This window comes from Hyla sarda, chromosome 12 (assembly GCF_029499605.1).
Source record: "Hyla sarda isolate aHylSar1 chromosome 12, aHylSar1.hap1, whole genome shotgun sequence".
In the NCBI taxonomy this organism is placed as follows: Eukaryota; Metazoa; Chordata; class Amphibia; order Anura; family Hylidae; genus Hyla; species Hyla sarda.
The window spans coordinates 30,937,667-30,958,369 of NC_079200.1; the positions used below are offsets into that span (position 1 = coordinate 30,937,667).

A 20,703-nucleotide genomic window follows, 5' to 3' on the forward strand; every position below is an offset into this window, starting at 1 on the left:
CCAATCTTGTGGAGAATACATTAGTAATATGGAATACATTGGAACACATAAATGCATGACAAAACATGCTCTGTATAAAACTGGATGGACATAGACATTCAGTATGGGCCTATAGCAGTCTGTACTCATACAGAGTCACAATAGTGTTGTTAAAGTGTACCAGTCACCAACAAAAATGTTTTAATATAATGTAGATAATACCATTATATGTATATTTGTAATATACACTGATAAAAAAAATGTGTATATTTTTGGGTGAAAAAATGCTGTCCCTGCAGCTATTGTCTGTGTGTGTCTATGATGAGTCCAAATACAGAAAGTGAGGGCAGGAGAAGCAGTGCTCTGTGCATGCTCCTGGCTTGTCAATCATCCTGCTGTGTGAGCCAGGGGCATGTCATAGAGCCTCAATGTACAGAGCCCTGCTTGTCCTCAGTGTACAGAGCCCTGCTTGTCCTCAGTGTACAAAGCCCTGCTTGTCCTCAGTGTACAGAGCCCTGCTTGTCCTCAGTGTACAGAGCCCTGCTTGTCCTCAGTGTACAGAGCCCTGCTTGTTCTCAGTGTACAGATCCCTGCTTGTCCCCAGTGTACACAGCCCTGCTTGTCCTCAGTGTACACAGCCCTGCTTGTCCTCAGTGTACACAGCCCTGCTTGTTCTCAGTGTACACAGCCCTGCTTGTCCTCAGTGTACAGAGCCCTGCTTGATCTCAGTGTACAGAGCCCTGCTTGTCCTCCGTGCACAGAGCCCTGCTTGTCCTCCGTGCACAGAGCCCTGCTTGTTCTCAGTGTACAGAGCCCTGCTTGTCCTCAGTGTACAGAGCCCTGCTTGTCCTCAGTGTACAGAGCCCTGCTTGTCCTCAGTGTACAGAGCCCTGCTTGTCCTCAGTGTACAGAGCCCTGCTTGTCCTCAGTGTACAGAGCCCTGCTTGTCCTCAGTGTACAGAGCCCTGCTTGTCCTCAGTGTACAGAGCCCTGCTTGTCCTCAGTACACAGAGCCCTGCTTGTCCTCAGTGTACAGAGCCCTGCTTGTCCTCAGTGTACAGAGCCCTGCTTGTCCTCAGTGTACATAGCCCTGCTTGTCCTCAGTGTACAGAGCCCTGCTTTGTTCCTCAGTGTACATAGCCCTGCTTGTCCTCAGTGTACAGAGCCCTGCTTGTCCTCAGTGTACAGAGCCCTGCTTTTTTCCTCAGCGTACATAGCCCTGCTTGTCCTCAGTGTACAGAACCCTGCTTTTCCTCAGTGTACAAAGCCCTGCTTGTCCTCACTGTACAAATCCCTGCTTCTTCTCAGTGTGCAGAGCCCTGCTTGTCCTCCGTGTACAAAACCCTGCTTGTCCTCAGTGTACAGAGCCCTGCTTGTCCTCAGTGTACAGAGCCCTGCTTGTCCTCAGTGTACAGAGCCCTGCTTGTCCTCAGTGTACATAGCCCTGCTTGTCCTCAGTGTACAGAGCCCTGCTTTGTTCCTCAGTGTACATAGCCCTGCTTGTCCTCAGTGTACAGAGCCCTGCTTGTCCTCAGTGTACAGAGCCCTGCTTTTTTCCTCAGCGTACATAGCCCTGCTTGTCCTCAGTGTACAGAACCCTGCTTTTCCTCAGTGTACAAAGCCCTGCTTGTCCTCGCTGTACAAATCCCTGCTTCTTCTCAGTGTGCAGAGCCCTGCTTGTCCTAAGTGCACAGAGCCCTGCTTTTCCACCCACATTTCCTGTATTTGGACTCCTTATAGAGACACACGAACAATAGCTGTAGGGACAAAAATATACACATTTTTATTACAATGTGTCATTATTTTATTACAAATATACATATAATGGCATTATCTACATTATATAAAAGGTTTTTGTTGACGACAGGTACACTTTAACATGGGGCCATCGCTTGTCATCTTATGTATAAAACAATAGAAAGTTTCAGAGATACAGCTATTTAAACTCATGTATGAATTTATGGGATCTACTGATGGTCAGATAAGTCATACGATCGACTGAGATATCCAGGTCTTACCCTGTATACAACACCTGGCCTAACCCGACAAATTTAACAGGATCTGCTGATAATCTAATGTGTATGTGGCCATCCTACGGAATCATAATGAAAGATGTTGAGAGAAAACAACGATTGGTTATGTTGACTTTCAACAGGCCTGAACCTTGTTCCTCTTGGCAGATAAGCCATTGCCAGACATTTTATTGTAGCCATACTTATTTATTGTCTATGGCCTCCATAAAGCAATGATGTACTGACACCTGAGGTTCTCAAAGCAAATCTAACCTCAAAGTAAAAATGAATTTAAAGCCAAGACCCCTTGTTACAGATCAAATCAAGAAAGTCTAACTACTGTAATGTAAGAAATTATGATTTTTCCTATGGTGGGGTCACATGTGCCGTATTCTGCTGCATATTTGCTGCTGTGTATTTTTCTACCTATTGAAGTAAACGGTAGCAAAATCAGTCACAGAAAATATTCAGCAAAATACGCAGCACAATATGGCGCGTGTGACTCTACGATCAGAGTGTATTCACACACACCGAGTCTTTTGTGGATTTGACGTTGCAGATTTGCTATTGTGAATCAGCAGTTGCGGATTTTATAAGACAATGAAAAATACAAAAGAATCGCCTTGTAAAATACAGTTTCGGATCCATTGCAGATTTTACAACTTTAAATATGCAATGTATCCGGGGTGTCTTAATGTACCCTAACAGTTATATTTGAACATATACAGAAAATATTTAGAGAGGAGGGATTTGCCAAGAGCGCATGACTCTTAAAGGGGTATTCCGCCCCTAGACATTTTATCCCCTATCCAAAGGATAGGGGATAAGATGTCAGATCGCCGCGGTGCCGCTGCTGGGGACCCCTGGGATCCCCGCTGCGGCACCGCACTATCATTACAGCACAGAGCGAGTTTGCTCTGCACATAATGATGGGCGGTACAGGGGCCGGAGCATCGTTACGTCACGGCTCCACCCCTCGTGATGTCACGGCCCACCCCTTTCAATACAAGTCTATGGGAGGGGGTGTGGCGGTCGTCACGCCCCCTCCCATAGACTTGCATTAAGGGGACGGGCAGTGATGTCACGAGGGGCGGAGCCATGACGTCACGCTGCTCCGTCCCCCATATCGCCCGTCATTACGCACAGAGCGAACTTGCTCTGTGCTGTAATGATAGTGCGGTGCCGCAGCGGGGATCCCGGGGGGGGGGGGGTTTGGGGGGGCGATCTGACATTTTATCCCCTATCCTTTGGATAGGGGATAAAATGTCTAGGGGTGGAATACCCCTTTAAAAAAAATCCATTGCACCTAAGGCAGCCTCAGAAACCTACACCAAATCAGATCTCAACCACAATATATATCTGCTTGCAGGCGTAAAAAATTGACAAGTGGCAAGCCCATGCCTCCCTGTGTGCAAAGCCATGACCCACCTACAAACTATGTATATCTTCTAAAGGAAATGTAATTACCTTGCACTCTTCTTTCATCCTTTTCACCTCACCCTCCAAACTAGCAATAGTTAAATGTAGCATTCCCATTTGTTTCATTTTATTTTCATTTTCAGCCTGGAGGATTTAAAAAAAAATGTAGCATAAGTGTGTGGCAGTATTTATGGTTACCCTGTGTGGATGTTGTACCAGAAATCAGAATATTACGTATACTGCATTGTTAGGTTTACAATGTAAAGCATCCACCAGTTGTCACATTGCTGGATAATTTTCTTCAAGGGAACCTGTCTTGTTGAAAATACAGTTCAGTCTGCAGACATCATGTTATGGAGCAAAGGGAGCTGAGCAGATGATATATACAATACAGTACAATCTGCAGGTATCAGGTTATTGAGCAGGAGGAGCTGAGCAGATGATATATACAATACAGTACAATCTGCAGGTATCATGTTATAGAGCAGGAGGAGCTGAGCAGATGATATATACAATACAGTACAATCTGCAGGTATCATGTTATAGAGCAGGAGGAGCTGAGCACATGATATATACAATACAGTACAATCTGCAGGTATCATGTTATAGAGCAGGAGGAGCTGAGTAGATGATATATACAATACAGTACAATCTGCAGGTATCATGTTATAGAGCAGGAGGAGCTGAGCAGATGATATAAACAATACAGTACAATCTGCAGGTATCAGGTTATTGAGCAGGAGGAGCTAAGCAGATGATATATACAATACAGTACAATCTGCAGGTATCATTTTATAGAGCAGGAGAGGCTGAGCAGATGATATATACAATACAGTACAATCTGCCGGTATCATGTTATAGAGCAGGAGGAGCTGAGCACATGATATATACAATACAGTACAATCTGCAGGTATCATGTTATAGAGCAGGAGGAGCTGAGCAGATGATATATACAATACATAACAATCTACAAGTATAATGGTATAGAGCAGGATGAGCTGAGCAGATGATATATACAATACAGTACAATCTGCAGGTATCATGTTATAGAGCAGGAGGAGCTGAGCAGATGATATATACAATACAATACAATCTACAGGTATCATGTTATAGAGCAGGAGGAGGTGAGCAGATGATATATGCAATACAGTACAATCTGCAGGAATCATGTTATAGAGCAGGAGGAGCTGAGCAAATGATATATACAATACAGTACAATCTGCAGGGATCATGTTATAGAGCAGGAGGAGCTGAGCAGATAATATATACCATACAGTACAATCTACATGTATAATGGTATAGAGCAGGAGGAGCTGAGCAGATGATATATACAATAACGTATAATCTGCAAACATCATGTTATAGAGCAGGAGGAGCTGAGCAGATGATATATACAATACAGAACAATCTTCAGGTATCGTTATAGAGCAGGAGGAGCTGAGCAGATGATATATACAATACAGTACAATCTGCAAGTATTATGTTATAGAGCAGGAGGAGCTGAGAAGATGATATATACAATCTTCAGGTATTATGTTATAGAGCAGGAGGAGCTGAGCAGATGATATATACAATACAGTACAATCTGCAGGTATCATGTTATAGAGCAGGAGGAGCTGAGCAGATGATATATACAATACAGTACAATCTTCAGGTATCATGTTATAGAGCAGGAGGAGCTGAGCAGATGATATATACAATACAATACAATCCTGCAGGTATTATGTTATAGAGCAGGAGGAGCTGAGCAGATGATATATACAATACAGTACAATCTGCAGGTATCATGTTATAGAGCAGGAGGAGCTGAGAAGATGATATATACAATACAGTACAATCTGCAGGTATCATGTTATAGAGCAGGAGGAGCTGAGAAGATGATATATACAATACAGTACAATCTTCAGGTATCATGTTATAGAGCAGGAGGAGCTGAGCAGATGATATATACAATACAATACAATCCTGCAGGTATTATGTTATAGAGCAGGAGGAGCTGAGCAGATGATATATACAATACAGTACAATCTGCAGGTATCATGTTATAGAGCAGGTGGAGCTGAGAAGATGATATATACAATACAGTACAATCTGCAGGTATCATGTTATAGAGCAGGAGGAGCTGAGCAGATGATATATACAATACAGTACAATCTTCAGGTATCATGTTATAGAGCAGGAGGAGCTGAGCAGATGATATATGCGATACAGTACAATCTGCAGGAATCATGTTATAGAGCAGGAGGAGCTGAGCAAATGATATATACAATACAGTACAATCTGCAGGTATCATGTTATAGAGCAGGAGGAGCTGAGCAGATGATATATACAATACAGTACAATCTGCAGGTATCATGTTATAGAGCAGGAGGAGCTGAGCAGATGATATATACAATACAGTACAATCTTCAGGTATCATGTTATAGAGCAGGAGGAGCTGAGCAGATGATATATACAATACAATACAATCCTGCAGGTATTATGTTATAGAGCAGGAGGAGCTGAGCAGATGATATATACAATACAGTACAATCTGCAGGTATCATGTTATAGAGCAGGAGGAGCTGAGAAGATGATATATACAATACAGTACAATCTGCAGGTATCATGTTATAGAGCAGGAGGAGCTGAGCAGATGATATATACAATACAGTACAATCTTCAGGTATCATGTTATAGAGCAGGAGGAGCTGAGCAGATGATATATACAATACAATACAATCCTGCAGGTATTATGTTATAGAGCAGGAGGAGCTGAGCAGATGATATATACAATACAGTACAATCTGCAGGTATCATGTTATAGAGCAGGAGGAGCTGAGAAGATGATGTCTTAATGTACCCTAACAGTTATATTTGAACATATACAGAAAATATTTAGAGAGGAGGGATTTGCCAAGAGCGCATGACTCTTAAAGGGGTATTCCGCCCCTAGACATTTTATCCCCTATCCAAAGGATAGGGGATAAGATGTCAGATCGCCGCGGTGCCGCTGCTGGGGACCCCTGGGATCCCCGCTGCGGCACCGCACTATCATTACAGCACAGAGCGAGTTTGCTCTGCACATAATGATGGGCGGTACAGGGGCCGGAGCATCGTTACGTCACGGCTCCACCCCTCGTGATGTCACGGCCCACCCCTTTCAATACAAGTCTATGGGAGGGGGTGTGGCGGTCGTCACGCCCCCTCCCATAGACTTGCATTAAGGGGACGGGCAGTGATGTCACGAGGGGCGGAGCCATGACGTCACGCTGCTCCGTCCCCCATATCGCCCGTCATTACGCACAGAGCGAACTTGCTCTGTGCTGTAATGATAGTGCGGTGCCGCAGCGGGGATCCCGGGGGGGGGGGGTTTGGGGGGGCGATCTGACATTTTATCCCCTATCCTTTGGATAGGGGATAAAATGTCTAGGGGTGGAATACCCCTTTAAAAAAAATCCATTGCACCTAAGGCAGCCTCAGAAACCTACACCAAATCAGATCTCAACCACAATATATATCTGCTTGCAGGCGTAAAAAATTGACAAGTGGCAAGCCCATGCCTCCCTGTGTGCAAAGCCATGACCCACCTACAAACTATGTATATCTTCTAAAGGAAATGTAATTACCTTGCACTCTTCTTTCATCCTTTTCACCTCACCCTCCAAACTAGCAATAGTTAAATGTAGCATTCCCATTTGTTTCATTTTATTTTCATTTTCAGCCTGGAGGATTTAAAAAAAAATGTAGCATAAGTGTGTGGCAGTATTTATGGTTACCCTGTGTGGATGTTGTACCAGAAATCAGAATATTACGTATACTGCATTGTTAGGTTTACAATGTAAAGCATCCACCAGTTGTCACATTGCTGGATAATTTTCTTCAAGGGAACCTGTCTTGTTGAAAATACAGTTCAGTCTGCAGACATCATGTTATGGAGCAAAGGGAGCTGAGCAGATGATATATACAATACAGTACAATCTGCAGGTATCAGGTTATTGAGCAGGAGGAGCTGAGCAGATGATATATACAATACAGTACAATCTGCAGGTATCATGTTATAGAGCAGGAGGAGCTGAGCAGATGATATATACAATACAGTACAATCTGCAGGTATCATGTTATAGAGCAGGAGGAGCTGAGCACATGATATATACAATACAGTACAATCTGCAGGTATCATGTTATAGAGCAGGAGGAGCTGAGTAGATGATATATACAATACAGTACAATCTGCAGGTATCATGTTATAGAGCAGGAGGAGCTGAGCAGATGATATAAACAATACAGTACAATCTGCAGGTATCAGGTTATTGAGCAGGAGGAGCTAAGCAGATGATATATACAATACAGTACAATCTGCAGGTATCATTTTATAGAGCAGGAGAGGCTGAGCAGATGATATATACAATACAGTACAATCTGCCGGTATCATGTTATAGAGCAGGAGGAGCTGAGCACATGATATATACAATACAGTACAATCTGCAGGTATCATGTTATAGAGCAGGAGGAGCTGAGCAGATGATATATACAATACATAACAATCTACAAGTATAATGGTATAGAGCAGGATGAGCTGAGCAGATGATATATACAATACAGTACAATCTGCAGGTATCATGTTATAGAGCAGGAGGAGCTGAGCAGATGATATATACAATACAATACAATCTACAGGTATCATGTTATAGAGCAGGAGGAGGTGAGCAGATGATATATGCAATACAGTACAATCTGCAGGAATCATGTTATAGAGCAGGAGGAGCTGAGCAAATGATATATACAATACAGTACAATCTGCAGGGATCATGTTATAGAGCAGGAGGAGCTGAGCAGATAATATATACCATACAGTACAATCTACATGTATAATGGTATAGAGCAGGAGGAGCTGAGCAGATGATATATACAATAACGTATAATCTGCAAACATCATGTTATAGAGCAGGAGGAGCTGAGCAGATGATATATACAATACAGAACAATCTTCAGGTATCGTTATAGAGCAGGAGGAGCTGAGCAGATGATATATACAATACAGTACAATCTGCAAGTATTATGTTATAGAGCAGGAGGAGCTGAGAAGATGATATATACAATCTTCAGGTATTATGTTATAGAGCAGGAGGAGCTGAGCAGATGATATATACAATACAGTACAATCTGCAGGTATCATGTTATAGAGCAGGAGGAGCTGAGCAGATGATATATACAATACAGTACAATCTTCAGGTATCATGTTATAGAGCAGGAGGAGCTGAGCAGATGATATATACAATACAATACAATCCTGCAGGTATTATGTTATAGAGCAGGAGGAGCTGAGCAGATGATATATACAATACAGTACAATCTGCAGGTATCATGTTATAGAGCAGGAGGAGCTGAGAAGATGATATATACAATACAGTACAATCTGCAGGTATCATGTTATAGAGCAGGAGGAGCTGAGAAGATGATATATACAATACAGTACAATCTTCAGGTATCATGTTATAGAGCAGGAGGAGCTGAGCAGATGATATATACAATACAATACAATCCTGCAGGTATTATGTTATAGAGCAGGAGGAGCTGAGCAGATGATATATACAATACAGTACAATCTGCAGGTATCATGTTATAGAGCAGGTGGAGCTGAGAAGATGATATATACAATACAGTACAATCTGCAGGTATCATGTTATAGAGCAGGAGGAGCTGAGCAGATGATATATACAATACAGTACAATCTTCAGGTATCATGTTATAGAGCAGGAGGAGCTGAGCAGATGATATATGCGATACAGTACAATCTGCAGGAATCATGTTATAGAGCAGGAGGAGCTGAGCAAATGATATATACAATACAGTACAATCTGCAGGTATCATGTTATAGAGCAGGAGGAGCTGAGCAGATGATATATACAATACAGTACAATCTGCAGGTATCATGTTATAGAGCAGGAGGAGCTGAGCAGATGATATATACAATACAGTACAATCTTCAGGTATCATGTTATAGAGCAGGAGGAGCTGAGCAGATGATATATACAATACAATACAATCCTGCAGGTATTATGTTATAGAGCAGGAGGAGCTGAGCAGATGATATATACAATACAGTACAATCTGCAGGTATCATGTTATAGAGCAGGAGGAGCTGAGAAGATGATATATACAATACAGTACAATCTGCAGGTATCATGTTATAGAGCAGGAGGAGCTGAGCAGATGATATATACAATACAGTACAATCTTCAGGTATCATGTTATAGAGCAGGAGGAGCTGAGCAGATGATATATACAATACAATACAATCCTGCAGGTATTATGTTATAGAGCAGGAGGAGCTGAGCAGATGATATATACAATACAGTACAATCTGCAGGTATCATGTTATAGAGCAGGAGGAGCTGAGAAGATGATATATACAATACAGTACAATCTGCAGGTATCATGTTATAGAGCAGGAGGAGCTGAGCAGATGATATATACAATACAGTACAATCTTCAGGTATCATGTTATAGAGCAGGAGGAGCTGAGCAGATGATATATACAATACAATACAATCCTGCAGGTATTATGTTATAGAGCAGGAGGAGCTGAGCAGATGATATATACAATACAGTACAATCTGCAGGTATCATGTTATAGAGCAGGAGGAGCTGAGCAGATGATAAATACAATACAGTACAATCTGCAGGTATCATGTTATAGAGCAGGAGGAGCTGAGAAGATGATATATACAATACAATACAATCTGCAGGTATCATGTTATAGAGCAGGAGGAGGTGAGCAGATGATATATGCGATACAGTACAATCTGCAGGAATCATGTTATAGAGCAGGAGGAGCTGAGCAAATGATATATACAATACAGTACAATCTGCAGGTATCATGTTATGGAGCAGGAGGAGCTGAGCAGATGATATATACAATACAGTACAATCTGCAGGTATCATGTTATAGAGCAGGAGGAACTAAGCAGATTTATGTGGTGAAGGTGTGATGAGGGCAGATGTTATTACCCTAGGGGCAGATGGCATTAATCCCTTGTATTTGTGATGCCAGGGCATGGTTAACCTCTGCCCCACCTGAGGTATGGTGGCTGGATCCTGGGCTAGACACGGGGCAAATGATGACTCTGACGGCAAGTTACGGAACGAAGGCATCTTTACTGAGGCAGACAGATGGAATAGTATTTACAGCTCAGTTAGGCCCAAGGAGATGACCTGTGACTTTAGAGACTTGCTGGCTCGCTGGAACTTGTAGTGGACTTGGACAGAATGCTGCAGACCCACGCTGAATTTAGACCGACTTGACTGACTTGACTAGGACTGACTAGACTTCACCACTTGTGTAGCTTACCAGGCTTTGATATTCACCTGTGGGGCACTTGGTTGGTGGAAGCGTGGCTGCGTGACTAGGCCTTGGGTCTCCTCAGGACAACATGACACTCTCAGGTCTTGACTGTTCCTCAGTATGCATAGAACTGAACTGAACTAACTATCTAGCTCCTCCCTAGGTTTATAAGGGAGTGTTTTAGAGGAGTCCTATAGGTCACCACACATGTCACCTGGTCACTGACACCTTCCCTGCTTACATGACTTGGTAAAAACATTTAAAGGCATATAACAGTATAAAGACAATGCAGTAAATAACATAGGGTATAATTAACCACTTGAGCTAAATACCATAAGGGGGGTCTCAGGGGACACTGACAGAGTCCGCCACACAATGCAGCAAGGGTACAGAAGTGCAACTCCTGTACTGGGCCACCACATTTATATATACTATCATGGGAAAAGTCCCAGGATAACTTGTCATTTATACAGGTAGATCTCTGCTCATGAAGTAGTCATGTGGGCGGTCCTACTCAGTAATTGACAGCTCTCTCTATATGCACACTTATACACAGATAGTTGTCAATCACTGAGTAGGGCCACCCATATGACTACTTAGCCCCTTAGTATCATCTGTACTGCAATGAGAGGTAGAATAAAAAAAATACTGATTATATACCGATTTATTTCTCTATTGGGGCTGCTCCATATGACATTATTTACCTTAAGTGAATCTATCTGCTTGCTAAAGCCGATCAATGTCTCTTCTGCAGCTCTAAGCTTTTCAGTATTTTGTGCCATATTGCGTTCTTGATCAATAACTTTCTTCACCTACAAACAGAAGAAAATATCTTGGAAAAAAAAGGACACTGGTTTCGATTCCAATATGTTAATATAGAACAGATATACAAATTGGCTAAAACATTTATTAAATTGTTTTTAATTACATTCAGCTAGACGACAATCAGGTTTCGCTATACAGGCTGACGCGTTTCCAGTGCGTCAAACACTCTTTCTCATGACCTTTTTCCATAATACTCACACTCTATAATAGTATAAAAGTGCTTCCTCTGTATTACTGATACAGTGTACCTGCGGGCCAGCATGTGTTTAGGTTCTGGATCCAGAACATTTCTCTGTCCACTAATCTCTGTGAGATATTACCCCCTCTGGGGGCCCCTGCACTTTCTTAAAGGGGTACTCCACCGCACACATCTTATACCCCATCCAAAGGATAGGGGATAAGATGTTAGATCGCGGTGGTCCCGCCGCTGGGGACCCTCGCGATCTCCGGGCCTGCACCCCTGTCATTCGGGTCACGGAGCGAACTCCACTCTGTGCCCGATGACTGCCAAAGCAGGCCGCCACGCCCCCTCCATTTAAGTCACTGGGAGGAGGCATAACGGCTCTGTACTAGCCGAGGGGGCATGGCGTGACGTCCTGAATGCGGAAGCTGCAAGCTTCTGTGTTCCGGTCGCCGCAGCTACCGGCCCAGAAATCGCGGGGGTCCCTAGCGGCAGGACCCATGCGATCTAACATCTTATTCCCTATCCTTTGGATAAGATGTGATTAACCCCTTTAGGACTCAGCCCATTTTGGCCTTAAGGACTCAGACAATTTAATTTTTACGTTTTCATTTTTTCCTCCTCGCCTTCTAAAAATCATAACTCTTTTATATTTTCATCCACAGACTAGTATGAGGGCTTGTTTTTTGCGCGACCAGTTGTCCTTTGTAATGACATCACTCATTATATCATAAAATGTGTGGCGCAACCAAAAATCACTATTTTTGTGGGGAAATTAAAACGAAAAACGCAATTTTGCTAATTTTGGAAGGTTTTGTTTTCACGCCATACAATTTATGGTAAAAATGACGTGTGTTCTTTATTCTGTGTGTTCTTTATTCTGTTTTTTTTTTTTATAAAATGTATTAAAAAAGTAGGAATTTTGGACTTTTTTTTATTTTTTTTCGTTCACGCCGTTCACCGTATGGGATCATTAACATTTTATTTTAATAGTTCGGACATTTACGCACGCGGCGATACCAAATATGTCTATAAAAAATGTTTTTTACGCTTTTTGGGGGTAAAATAGGAAAAAACGGACGTTTTACTTTTTTATTGGGGAGGGGATTTTTCACTTTTTTTTTACTTTTACATTTTTTTACATTTTTTTTTACACTTGAATAGTCCCCATAGGGGACTATTCATAGCAATACCATGATTGCTAATACTGATCTGTTCTATGTATAGGACATAGAACAGATCAGTATTATCGGTCATCTCCTGCTCTGGTCTGCTCGATCACAGACCAGAGCAGGAGACGCCGGGAGCCGCACGGAGGAAGGAGAGGGGACCTCCGTGCGGCGTTATGAATGATCGGATCCCCGCAGCAGCGCTGCGGGCGATCCGATCGTTCATTTAAATTGCGAACTGCCGCAGATGCCGGGATCTGTATTGATACCGGCACCTGAGGGGTTAATGGCGGACGCCCGCGAGATTGCGGGCGTCGGCCATTGCCGGCGGGTCCCTGGCTGCTATCAGCAGCCGGGATCAGCCGCGCATGACACGGGCATCGCTCCGATGCCCGCGGTTATGCTTAGGACGTAAATGTACGTCCTGGTGCGTTAAGTACCACCTCACCAGGACGTACATTTACGTCCTGCGTCCTTAAGGGGTTAAAGGGATACTCCAGTGAAAACCTTTTTTTTTTTTTTTTTTTTTTTAAATTAACTTGTGCCAGAAAGTTAAACAGATTTGTAAATTACTTCTATTAAAAAATCTTAATCTTTCCTGTACTTATTAGCTGCTGAATACTACAGTGGAAATTATTTTCCGTTTGAAACACAGAGCTGTCTGCTGACATGATGAGCACATTGCTCTCTGCTGACATCTCTGTCCATTTTTAGGAACTGTCCAGGGTAAAAGGAAATCCCCATAGCAAACATATGCTGTTCTGGACAGTTCATAAAATGGACAGAGATGTCAGCAGAGAGCACTGTGCTCGTGATGTCAGCAGACAGTTCTGTAGTATTCAGCAGCTAATAAGTACAGGAAGGATTAAGATTTTTTAATTGAGGTAATTTACAAATCTGTTTAACTTTCTGGCACCAGTTGATTTAAAAAAAGAAAAAAGAAAAAGTTTTTCACCAGAGTACCCCTTTAATGGCATTTAGCCAATAAGTCTTTAATACACCTCAATTATAATTGAGGAAATGCCCAGAAGCGCTCAAAAGATTATGGGTATCAGTATTCTTACTGTGTCTGACACTGTTTGATGCTGTTAGGACAAAAAAAAAAATGGTACCTTTTTTTATATATTTGTCTGTGCTTCCATAATGTAGGAAAATCCTTTTTATTTTCTGGTTCCAAGTGTCGTAGAGGTGTTCCCAAGCCTCTGAAGTGCTGAGGGCTGGAACCCCTTCTCGCTCACCCCTGTCATCCCTGCCTCTGCTTAATTGACAGTCAGCTGGAAGCTGAGCCCTGTTTCTAAATTTTGTTCCTGCGTTGTGCATACAAAGTATTGGAAACAGGGCTCGGCTTCCAGTCAAACAGGGATAGAATTAGGAGGGGTAGCAAGTTCCAGACCATAACACTTCAGAGGCTTGGGAACATCTCTTTGACTCTTGGCACCAGAGAATAAAAGCATTTTCCTACGTTATGGAAGCACAGACAGATATATGAAATGTATATAAATTGACTTTTAGTTTTCTGCTTGTGCAACCAACATCTTTACCTCTTTATCCAGTAATTGCCTTAGATTCTCTTTCTGTTTCTTCTCTTTTTCCAGTGCACATGCCTGCAACTTGTATGGGAGAGTCCTCATTAGTGTTAATTGAACTGGTCTTAAAGGGGTACACCGGTGGAAAACAAAGGTTTTCAAATCAACTGGTGCCAGAAAGTTATACAGATTTGTAAATTACTTCTATTTAAAAATCTTAATCCTTCCAGTACTTATCAGCTGCTCCAGAAGTTGTTGTGTAGTTCAGTCTGACCACAGTGCTCTCTGCTGCCACCCCTGTCTGTGTCAGGAACTGACTCGAGTAGAAGATGCAAATCCCCACAGCAAACTTCTACTGCTCTGGACAGTTCATGACATGGACAGAGGTGTCAGCAAGGCTGAAAAGAACTACACAACTTCCTGTGGAGCATACAACAGCTGATAAGTACTGGAAGGATCAAGATTTTTAAAAAGAAGTAATTTACAAATTTACAAAAAAAAACAACTTTTTTTTTCCACCAGAGTGCTTCTTTAATATGATGCTAAAACAGAATTCTTAAAATAGCATAAAGGTTCTACATCCTTTGGAGTACAACCACCCATAGTACATGCAGCATTATAGTCCGTATAGACTGTGCATATATTAGTGCAGTGTTTCCCAACCAGTGTTCACTCCAGCTGTTGCAAATCTAGAGCCGAAGGCTGTCAGGGCTTGCTGGGAGTTGTAGATTTGCAACAGCTGGAGGAGCACTGGTTGGGAAACACTGCACTAGTGTGTAAATGTAAATCAGGAGCAAATTTGGCAAAAAAAATTGTCAGCTTTATTTACAAAATATTTTTACAAACATTTTTACATCCAATGCACATCCTATGGGTAAGTAAACATTTTGCAATTTGTAAGTAACCTTAAAACTGTACTTTTACATATACAGTAACCCCCCCGACCTACGATGGCCCCGACATACGATCATTTCAACATACGATGGCCTCTCAGAGCCCATCGCATGTTGAAGGCAGCATCAACATACGATGCTTTTGTATGTCGGGGCCATCGCATAAACGGCTATCCGGCAGCGCAGACTGCTTCAGCTGCCACCGGATAGCTGTTTACGGTGCCCCGTGTGGTTCGCTGACGATCACTTACCTGTCCTCGGGGCTCCGGCGCGTCCTCTTCGGGATCCCCTGCATCGTTGTTGCTCTCCATCGTCGTCATCACGTCGCTGCGCACGCCGTCCCGTCATCCAATAGGAGCGGCGTGCGCAGCGGCGTGATGGCGGCGATGGAGAGCGAGGATGCCGGGGAAGCAGAGGCCTTGCCGGAGCGTTAGGGACACCCCGGGGATGCGGCGACAGTGATGGAAGGCGACATCCAGGGCAGCGGTGACGGTCCGGAGCGGCGGGGACATGTGAGTATAACCTCCAATACCAGTGGTCTTCAACCTGAGACCTCCAGATGTTGCAAAACTACAACTCCCAGCATGCCCGGACAGCCGTTGGCTGTCCAGGCATGCTGGGTGTTGTAGTTTTGCAACATCTGGAGGTCCGCAGGTTGTAGACCACTGTCCTATACTTTACATTGCACGGATCCCTCAACATACGATGGTTTCAACAATCGATGGTCCATTTGGAACGGATTACCATCGTATGTTGAGGGACCACTGTATATGAAGTCCCTGTAATGCATCATGTTTCTAAAACAAGTTCTTTTTATAAGAACTGTAGGAACATTCTACAACACCCCTGAACCTCCACGATTGTACCACACTAGGTGAATATCCAGGAATTATTCTCTGAATTTTTGGGTCTCAAGACCCTACAATTTCCTAAAACTCCACAATCCCCAAATAGTGAGGTTCATAGGATATATGTAGTGGTAACTTTGGTTACTAGTGGTTTGTTTGGTTGTACTATACAATCATTTGTTTTTAATGAAATTACCTAATGCGCCTTTTCTTATACACAGCAGCCGGTCAGAACAAGCAGAGCTGCACTGTAAAGTATGGGATGACTGAGCAGCAGCCTTGAGCATAAGATGAAACAGGGGCATATTCTGTTACACGGTACTAAGCTGCAGTCTCTCACCGTAGTAATGCCCCAATAAAGAAGACCTAGAAAGCAACTAAAAAATATACCACGGAAGAAAAGAAAAAGTAAGAACTTCCAAAAGCTGGTAAAAATTAGAACTGCCCACTGACCTAGTGGCAAATAGGATTACAGAGTGACAGTAAAATGGTGACGGTCTTTGTTTGTTTGTTTTTTTGTTTTTTTAAATGGGCACCCTCATTAAAATTTTTGCTATTGCACTCCTTATGGTAAATAAAAACATCTTTCTAATGTACTATGTTTAAAAAAAATATTTGTTTTCTATGTGTTTAAAAAAGCTGCCACTAGGTGTCTCCCTACTTGTCCAGAGCACATTTCCCCCATCTCTTGCACAGACTTTGGACTCCTGCTGGCCTGGCAGAATTCCAAAATCAGGAAATGCAGTCTGGAGTGCTAAGGGGGGGGGGGATGCAGCCTTACCCAATCATAGCTCATCTCACACTCTGAACTTCTCTGGGGTGTGTGTAACAGAGTGAGGGAGGAAGTTCTCCCCTGTGTGGCTGCAGATGATGTCACGCCTGCTGGGTAATGACCCTTCCCAGTCTGTGAATCTAACTGAGACTGAGCAGAAAATACAGAGCAATATCAAGGTAGAAAACGAAAAAATTATAAAAATAAAGGCAGGGGGTGGTTTATGATGATGGGGACAGTGAACTGAGAGGATTATAAAATGTAACAAAATCATGAGAGGTACTCTTTAACTGTATAATAAAATCTGTTATAATATAACATTGATTTATTATACAGTGCACTAAAAGCTATTTAATACATACAGTACAGACCAAAAGTTTGGACACACCTTCTCATTCAGAGAGTTTTCTTTATTTTCATGACTATGAAAATTGTAGATTCCAACTGAAGGCATCAAAACTATGAAGTAACACATGTGGAATTATAGAGATAACAAAAAAGTGTGAAACAACTGAAAATATGTCATATTCTAGGTGGAAAGTGTCCCCAAGTGCAGTCACAAAAACCATCAAGAGCTACAAAGAAACTGGCTGACTGGACCGCCCCAGGAAAGGAAGACCAAGAGTCACCTCTGCTGCGGAGGAGAAGTTCATCCGAGTCACCAGCCTCAGAAATCGCAGGTTGACAGCAGCTCAGATTAGAGACCAGGTCAATGCCACACAGAGTTATAGCAGCAGACACATCTCTAGAACAACTGTTAAGAGGAGACTGTGTGAATCAGGCCTTCATGGTAGAATATCTGCTAGGAAACCACTGCTAAGGACAGGCAACAAGCAGAAGAGACTTGTTTGGGCTAAAGAATACAAGGAATGGACATCAGACCAGTGGAAATCTGTGCTTTGGTCTGATGAGTCCAAATTTGAGATCTTTGGTTCCAACCACCGTGTCTGTGTGCGACGCAGAAAAGGTGAACGGATGGACTCTACATGCCTGGTTCCCACCGTGAAGCATGGAGGAGGAGGTGTGATGGTGCTTTGTGGGTGACACTGTTGGGGATTTATTCAAAATTGAAGGCATACTGAACCAGCATGGCTACCACAGCATCTTGCAGCGGCATGCTATTCCATCCAGTTTGCGTTTAATTGGACCATCATTTATTTTTCAACAGGGCAATGACCCCAAACACCTCCAGGCTGTGTAAGGGCTATTTGACCAAGAAGGAGAGTGATGGGGTGCTGCGCCAGATGACCTTGCCTCCACAGTCACCAGACCTGAACCCAATGAAGGCAAAAGGGCCAACAAGTGCTAAGCATCTCTGGGAACTCCTTCAAGACAGTTGGAAGACCATTTCAGGTGACTACCTCATCAAGAGAATGCCAAGAGTGTGCAAAGCAGTATTCAAAGCAAAAGGTGGCTACTTTGAAGAACCTAGAATATGACATATTTTCAGTTGTTTCACACTTTTTTGTTATGTATATAATTCCACATGTGTTAATTCATAGTTTTGATGCCTTCAGTGTGAATCTACACTTTTCATAGTCATGAAAATAAAGAAAACTCTTTGAATGAGAAGGTGTGTCCAAACCTTTGGTCTGTTCTGTACAGTATATATATATATATATATATATATATATATATATACACACACATACATGGTATATATATATATATGCAAAATTGTTTTTATTTTGTTCATAAAACATAGTGTGGTATGTAGTTGAACTCAAGTAAATGTAATACTTCCTTTTTCTTTTGACTTTTTTGTCATGCCCGCCCATTAAAAGAGACGGTAGATAACATAGCCACTCTATAATTTTTATACTGTGTTATTCACTTAATATATATCATACAAGCCCATGAATGATACTTACTTCAAGTTCTGCCTTCAGTTTTACATTCTCTTCTTTACATTGATTTACAGTATAAGTAAAGTTCTCCGCTATCTTCTGCTTGGCCACTGCTTCACTCTGTCAAATGAATGAAAGGAATTAGAATTTCTGTTGACATGATAACCATCATCGGCATCAGAGGCGTAACTTGTAGCTTCAGGGCCCCGCTGCAATATCTGCAACATGTGCCAATTATAGTACTGGTCTGTTATGGGGCAGATGTGCTTTGGGGCCCCCTTATGTACCAGGGCCCCGATGCAACTGCTACCTCAGCAACCCCTATAGCTACGCCCCTGATCACCATCATCAAGGCAACACATGGACAATGACTGTAAAGCTGCATTCACACTAGTGTAAACGAAAACATTTTTGGGTTTAATTATGGCTGCAATTTCGAGCCTGACCATGGGTCTGGTGACCTGAAATGACCACTTTGAGTTTAGTTCATAAGACCCATGGTCAGGCCAGGACTTGTAGCTGTAATATCGATGAACTTAATTTTAATTATGGGATGGGCGGCATAATATAATATTTCCATTATAGTTTTTCTCTGTGTCCTTTTTATTACAGGTTTTGGCTAAAAATACTGTGTACTGTGAAGCCAGCCTAATGTAAGTGTCCGTCTTTATGTTTCTATCCATTGTGTGTATCAGGGATCATCCATCAATGAATCGTAGCATAGATAAATGTGAACTAGGTTTACAGACAACAAGTTAAAGAGGTACTCCAGCCTTAGACATCTTATCCCCTATCCAAAGGATCGGAGATAAGATGTCTGATCAAGGGGGTCCTGCCGCTGGGGACCCCCGCGATCTCGGCTGCAGCACCCCACACATCTGGTGCATGGGGCGGATGACTGACGATATGGGGCGGAGGCTTGTGACATCACAGTTACGCCCGCTCGTGACATCACAACCATGCCCCCTCATTGCACTGCCATGAACTTGCCATAGACTTGCATTGAGGGGGCGTGACCGTAATGTCGCAAGCGTGACATGACTGTGACGCCACGAGTCTCCGGCACTGCACCCGCTGCTCTAAACGAACGCCAGGTGCAGCAAGGAGATCGCGGGGGTCCCCAGTGGCGGGGGCCCCCACGATCAGACATCTTATCCGCTATACTTTGGATAGGAGATAAGATGCCTAGGGGTGGAGTACCCCTTTAACTGCAGCATCCACTGCTGAAACTGGTGCAATAAAGTGCATGTGAATGGTTGAGTTTTACAAAAATGCTCCAAACATATACTTTAAAAACATCAATGCAGATCTGAGGTCTTGCTGCAGATTTATTTATTTGCAACATACCATATCTGTTGTTTTTTTTTTTTCTTTAGATTTTTTTTTTTTAGGTGACCTCCACTTTAAAATCTACATCAAAATGCACTTTTGCTATGTATTGCAAACCATATTCTGTACACGAGGGTTTAACAGATAAGGCTCCTTTCACACTATACTGTTGCTCCGTTTTAAAGACCCGTTACGATGTCCTGTTTTGAAAACCCTTAAAAACGGCCGTTATAAAAACCACTTTCAAGTCTATGGGATTTTTTGATTATCCGTTATCACCCGTTATAGCCCGTTATGACTAACGGACATTATTTGTGACGGGAGAAAAAATCACATGCACCAATGTTTCTCCAGACACAAATAACATCCGTTAGTCATAACGGGCTATAACGGGTGAGAACATATAATCAAAAAATCCCATAGACTTGTATGTGGTTTTTATAACGGCCGTTTTTAAGGTTTTTCTAAACAGGACATCGTAACGGGTCTTTAAAATGGAGCAACAGTATAGTGTGAAAGGAGCCTTAGCTGGAGGTCCACAGTTTGGAGGGCACTGCACTACAGTGATACAGGTAA

General features: G+C 42.6%; 1 protein-coding gene across 1 annotated transcript in view; it reads right to left on the minus strand.

Moving 5' to 3' along the window:
- The window catches only part of CALCOCO2 (calcium binding and coiled-coil domain 2), a 99,582-nt gene that overhangs the window by 17,575 nt on the left and 61,304 nt on the right, over positions 1-20,703 (minus strand). The window contains exons 11-14 of the mRNA XM_056548206.1: positions 18,823-18,918; positions 14,454-14,522; positions 11,442-11,549; positions 7,020-7,114 (exon numbers count right to left, since the gene is read on the minus strand). Of these exons, the coding sequence (XP_056404181.1) occupies positions 7,020-7,114; positions 11,442-11,549; positions 14,454-14,522; positions 18,823-18,918 (368 nt within the window). The remainder of the gene's footprint in view (positions 1-7,019; positions 7,115-11,441; positions 11,550-14,453; positions 14,523-18,822; positions 18,919-20,703) is intronic.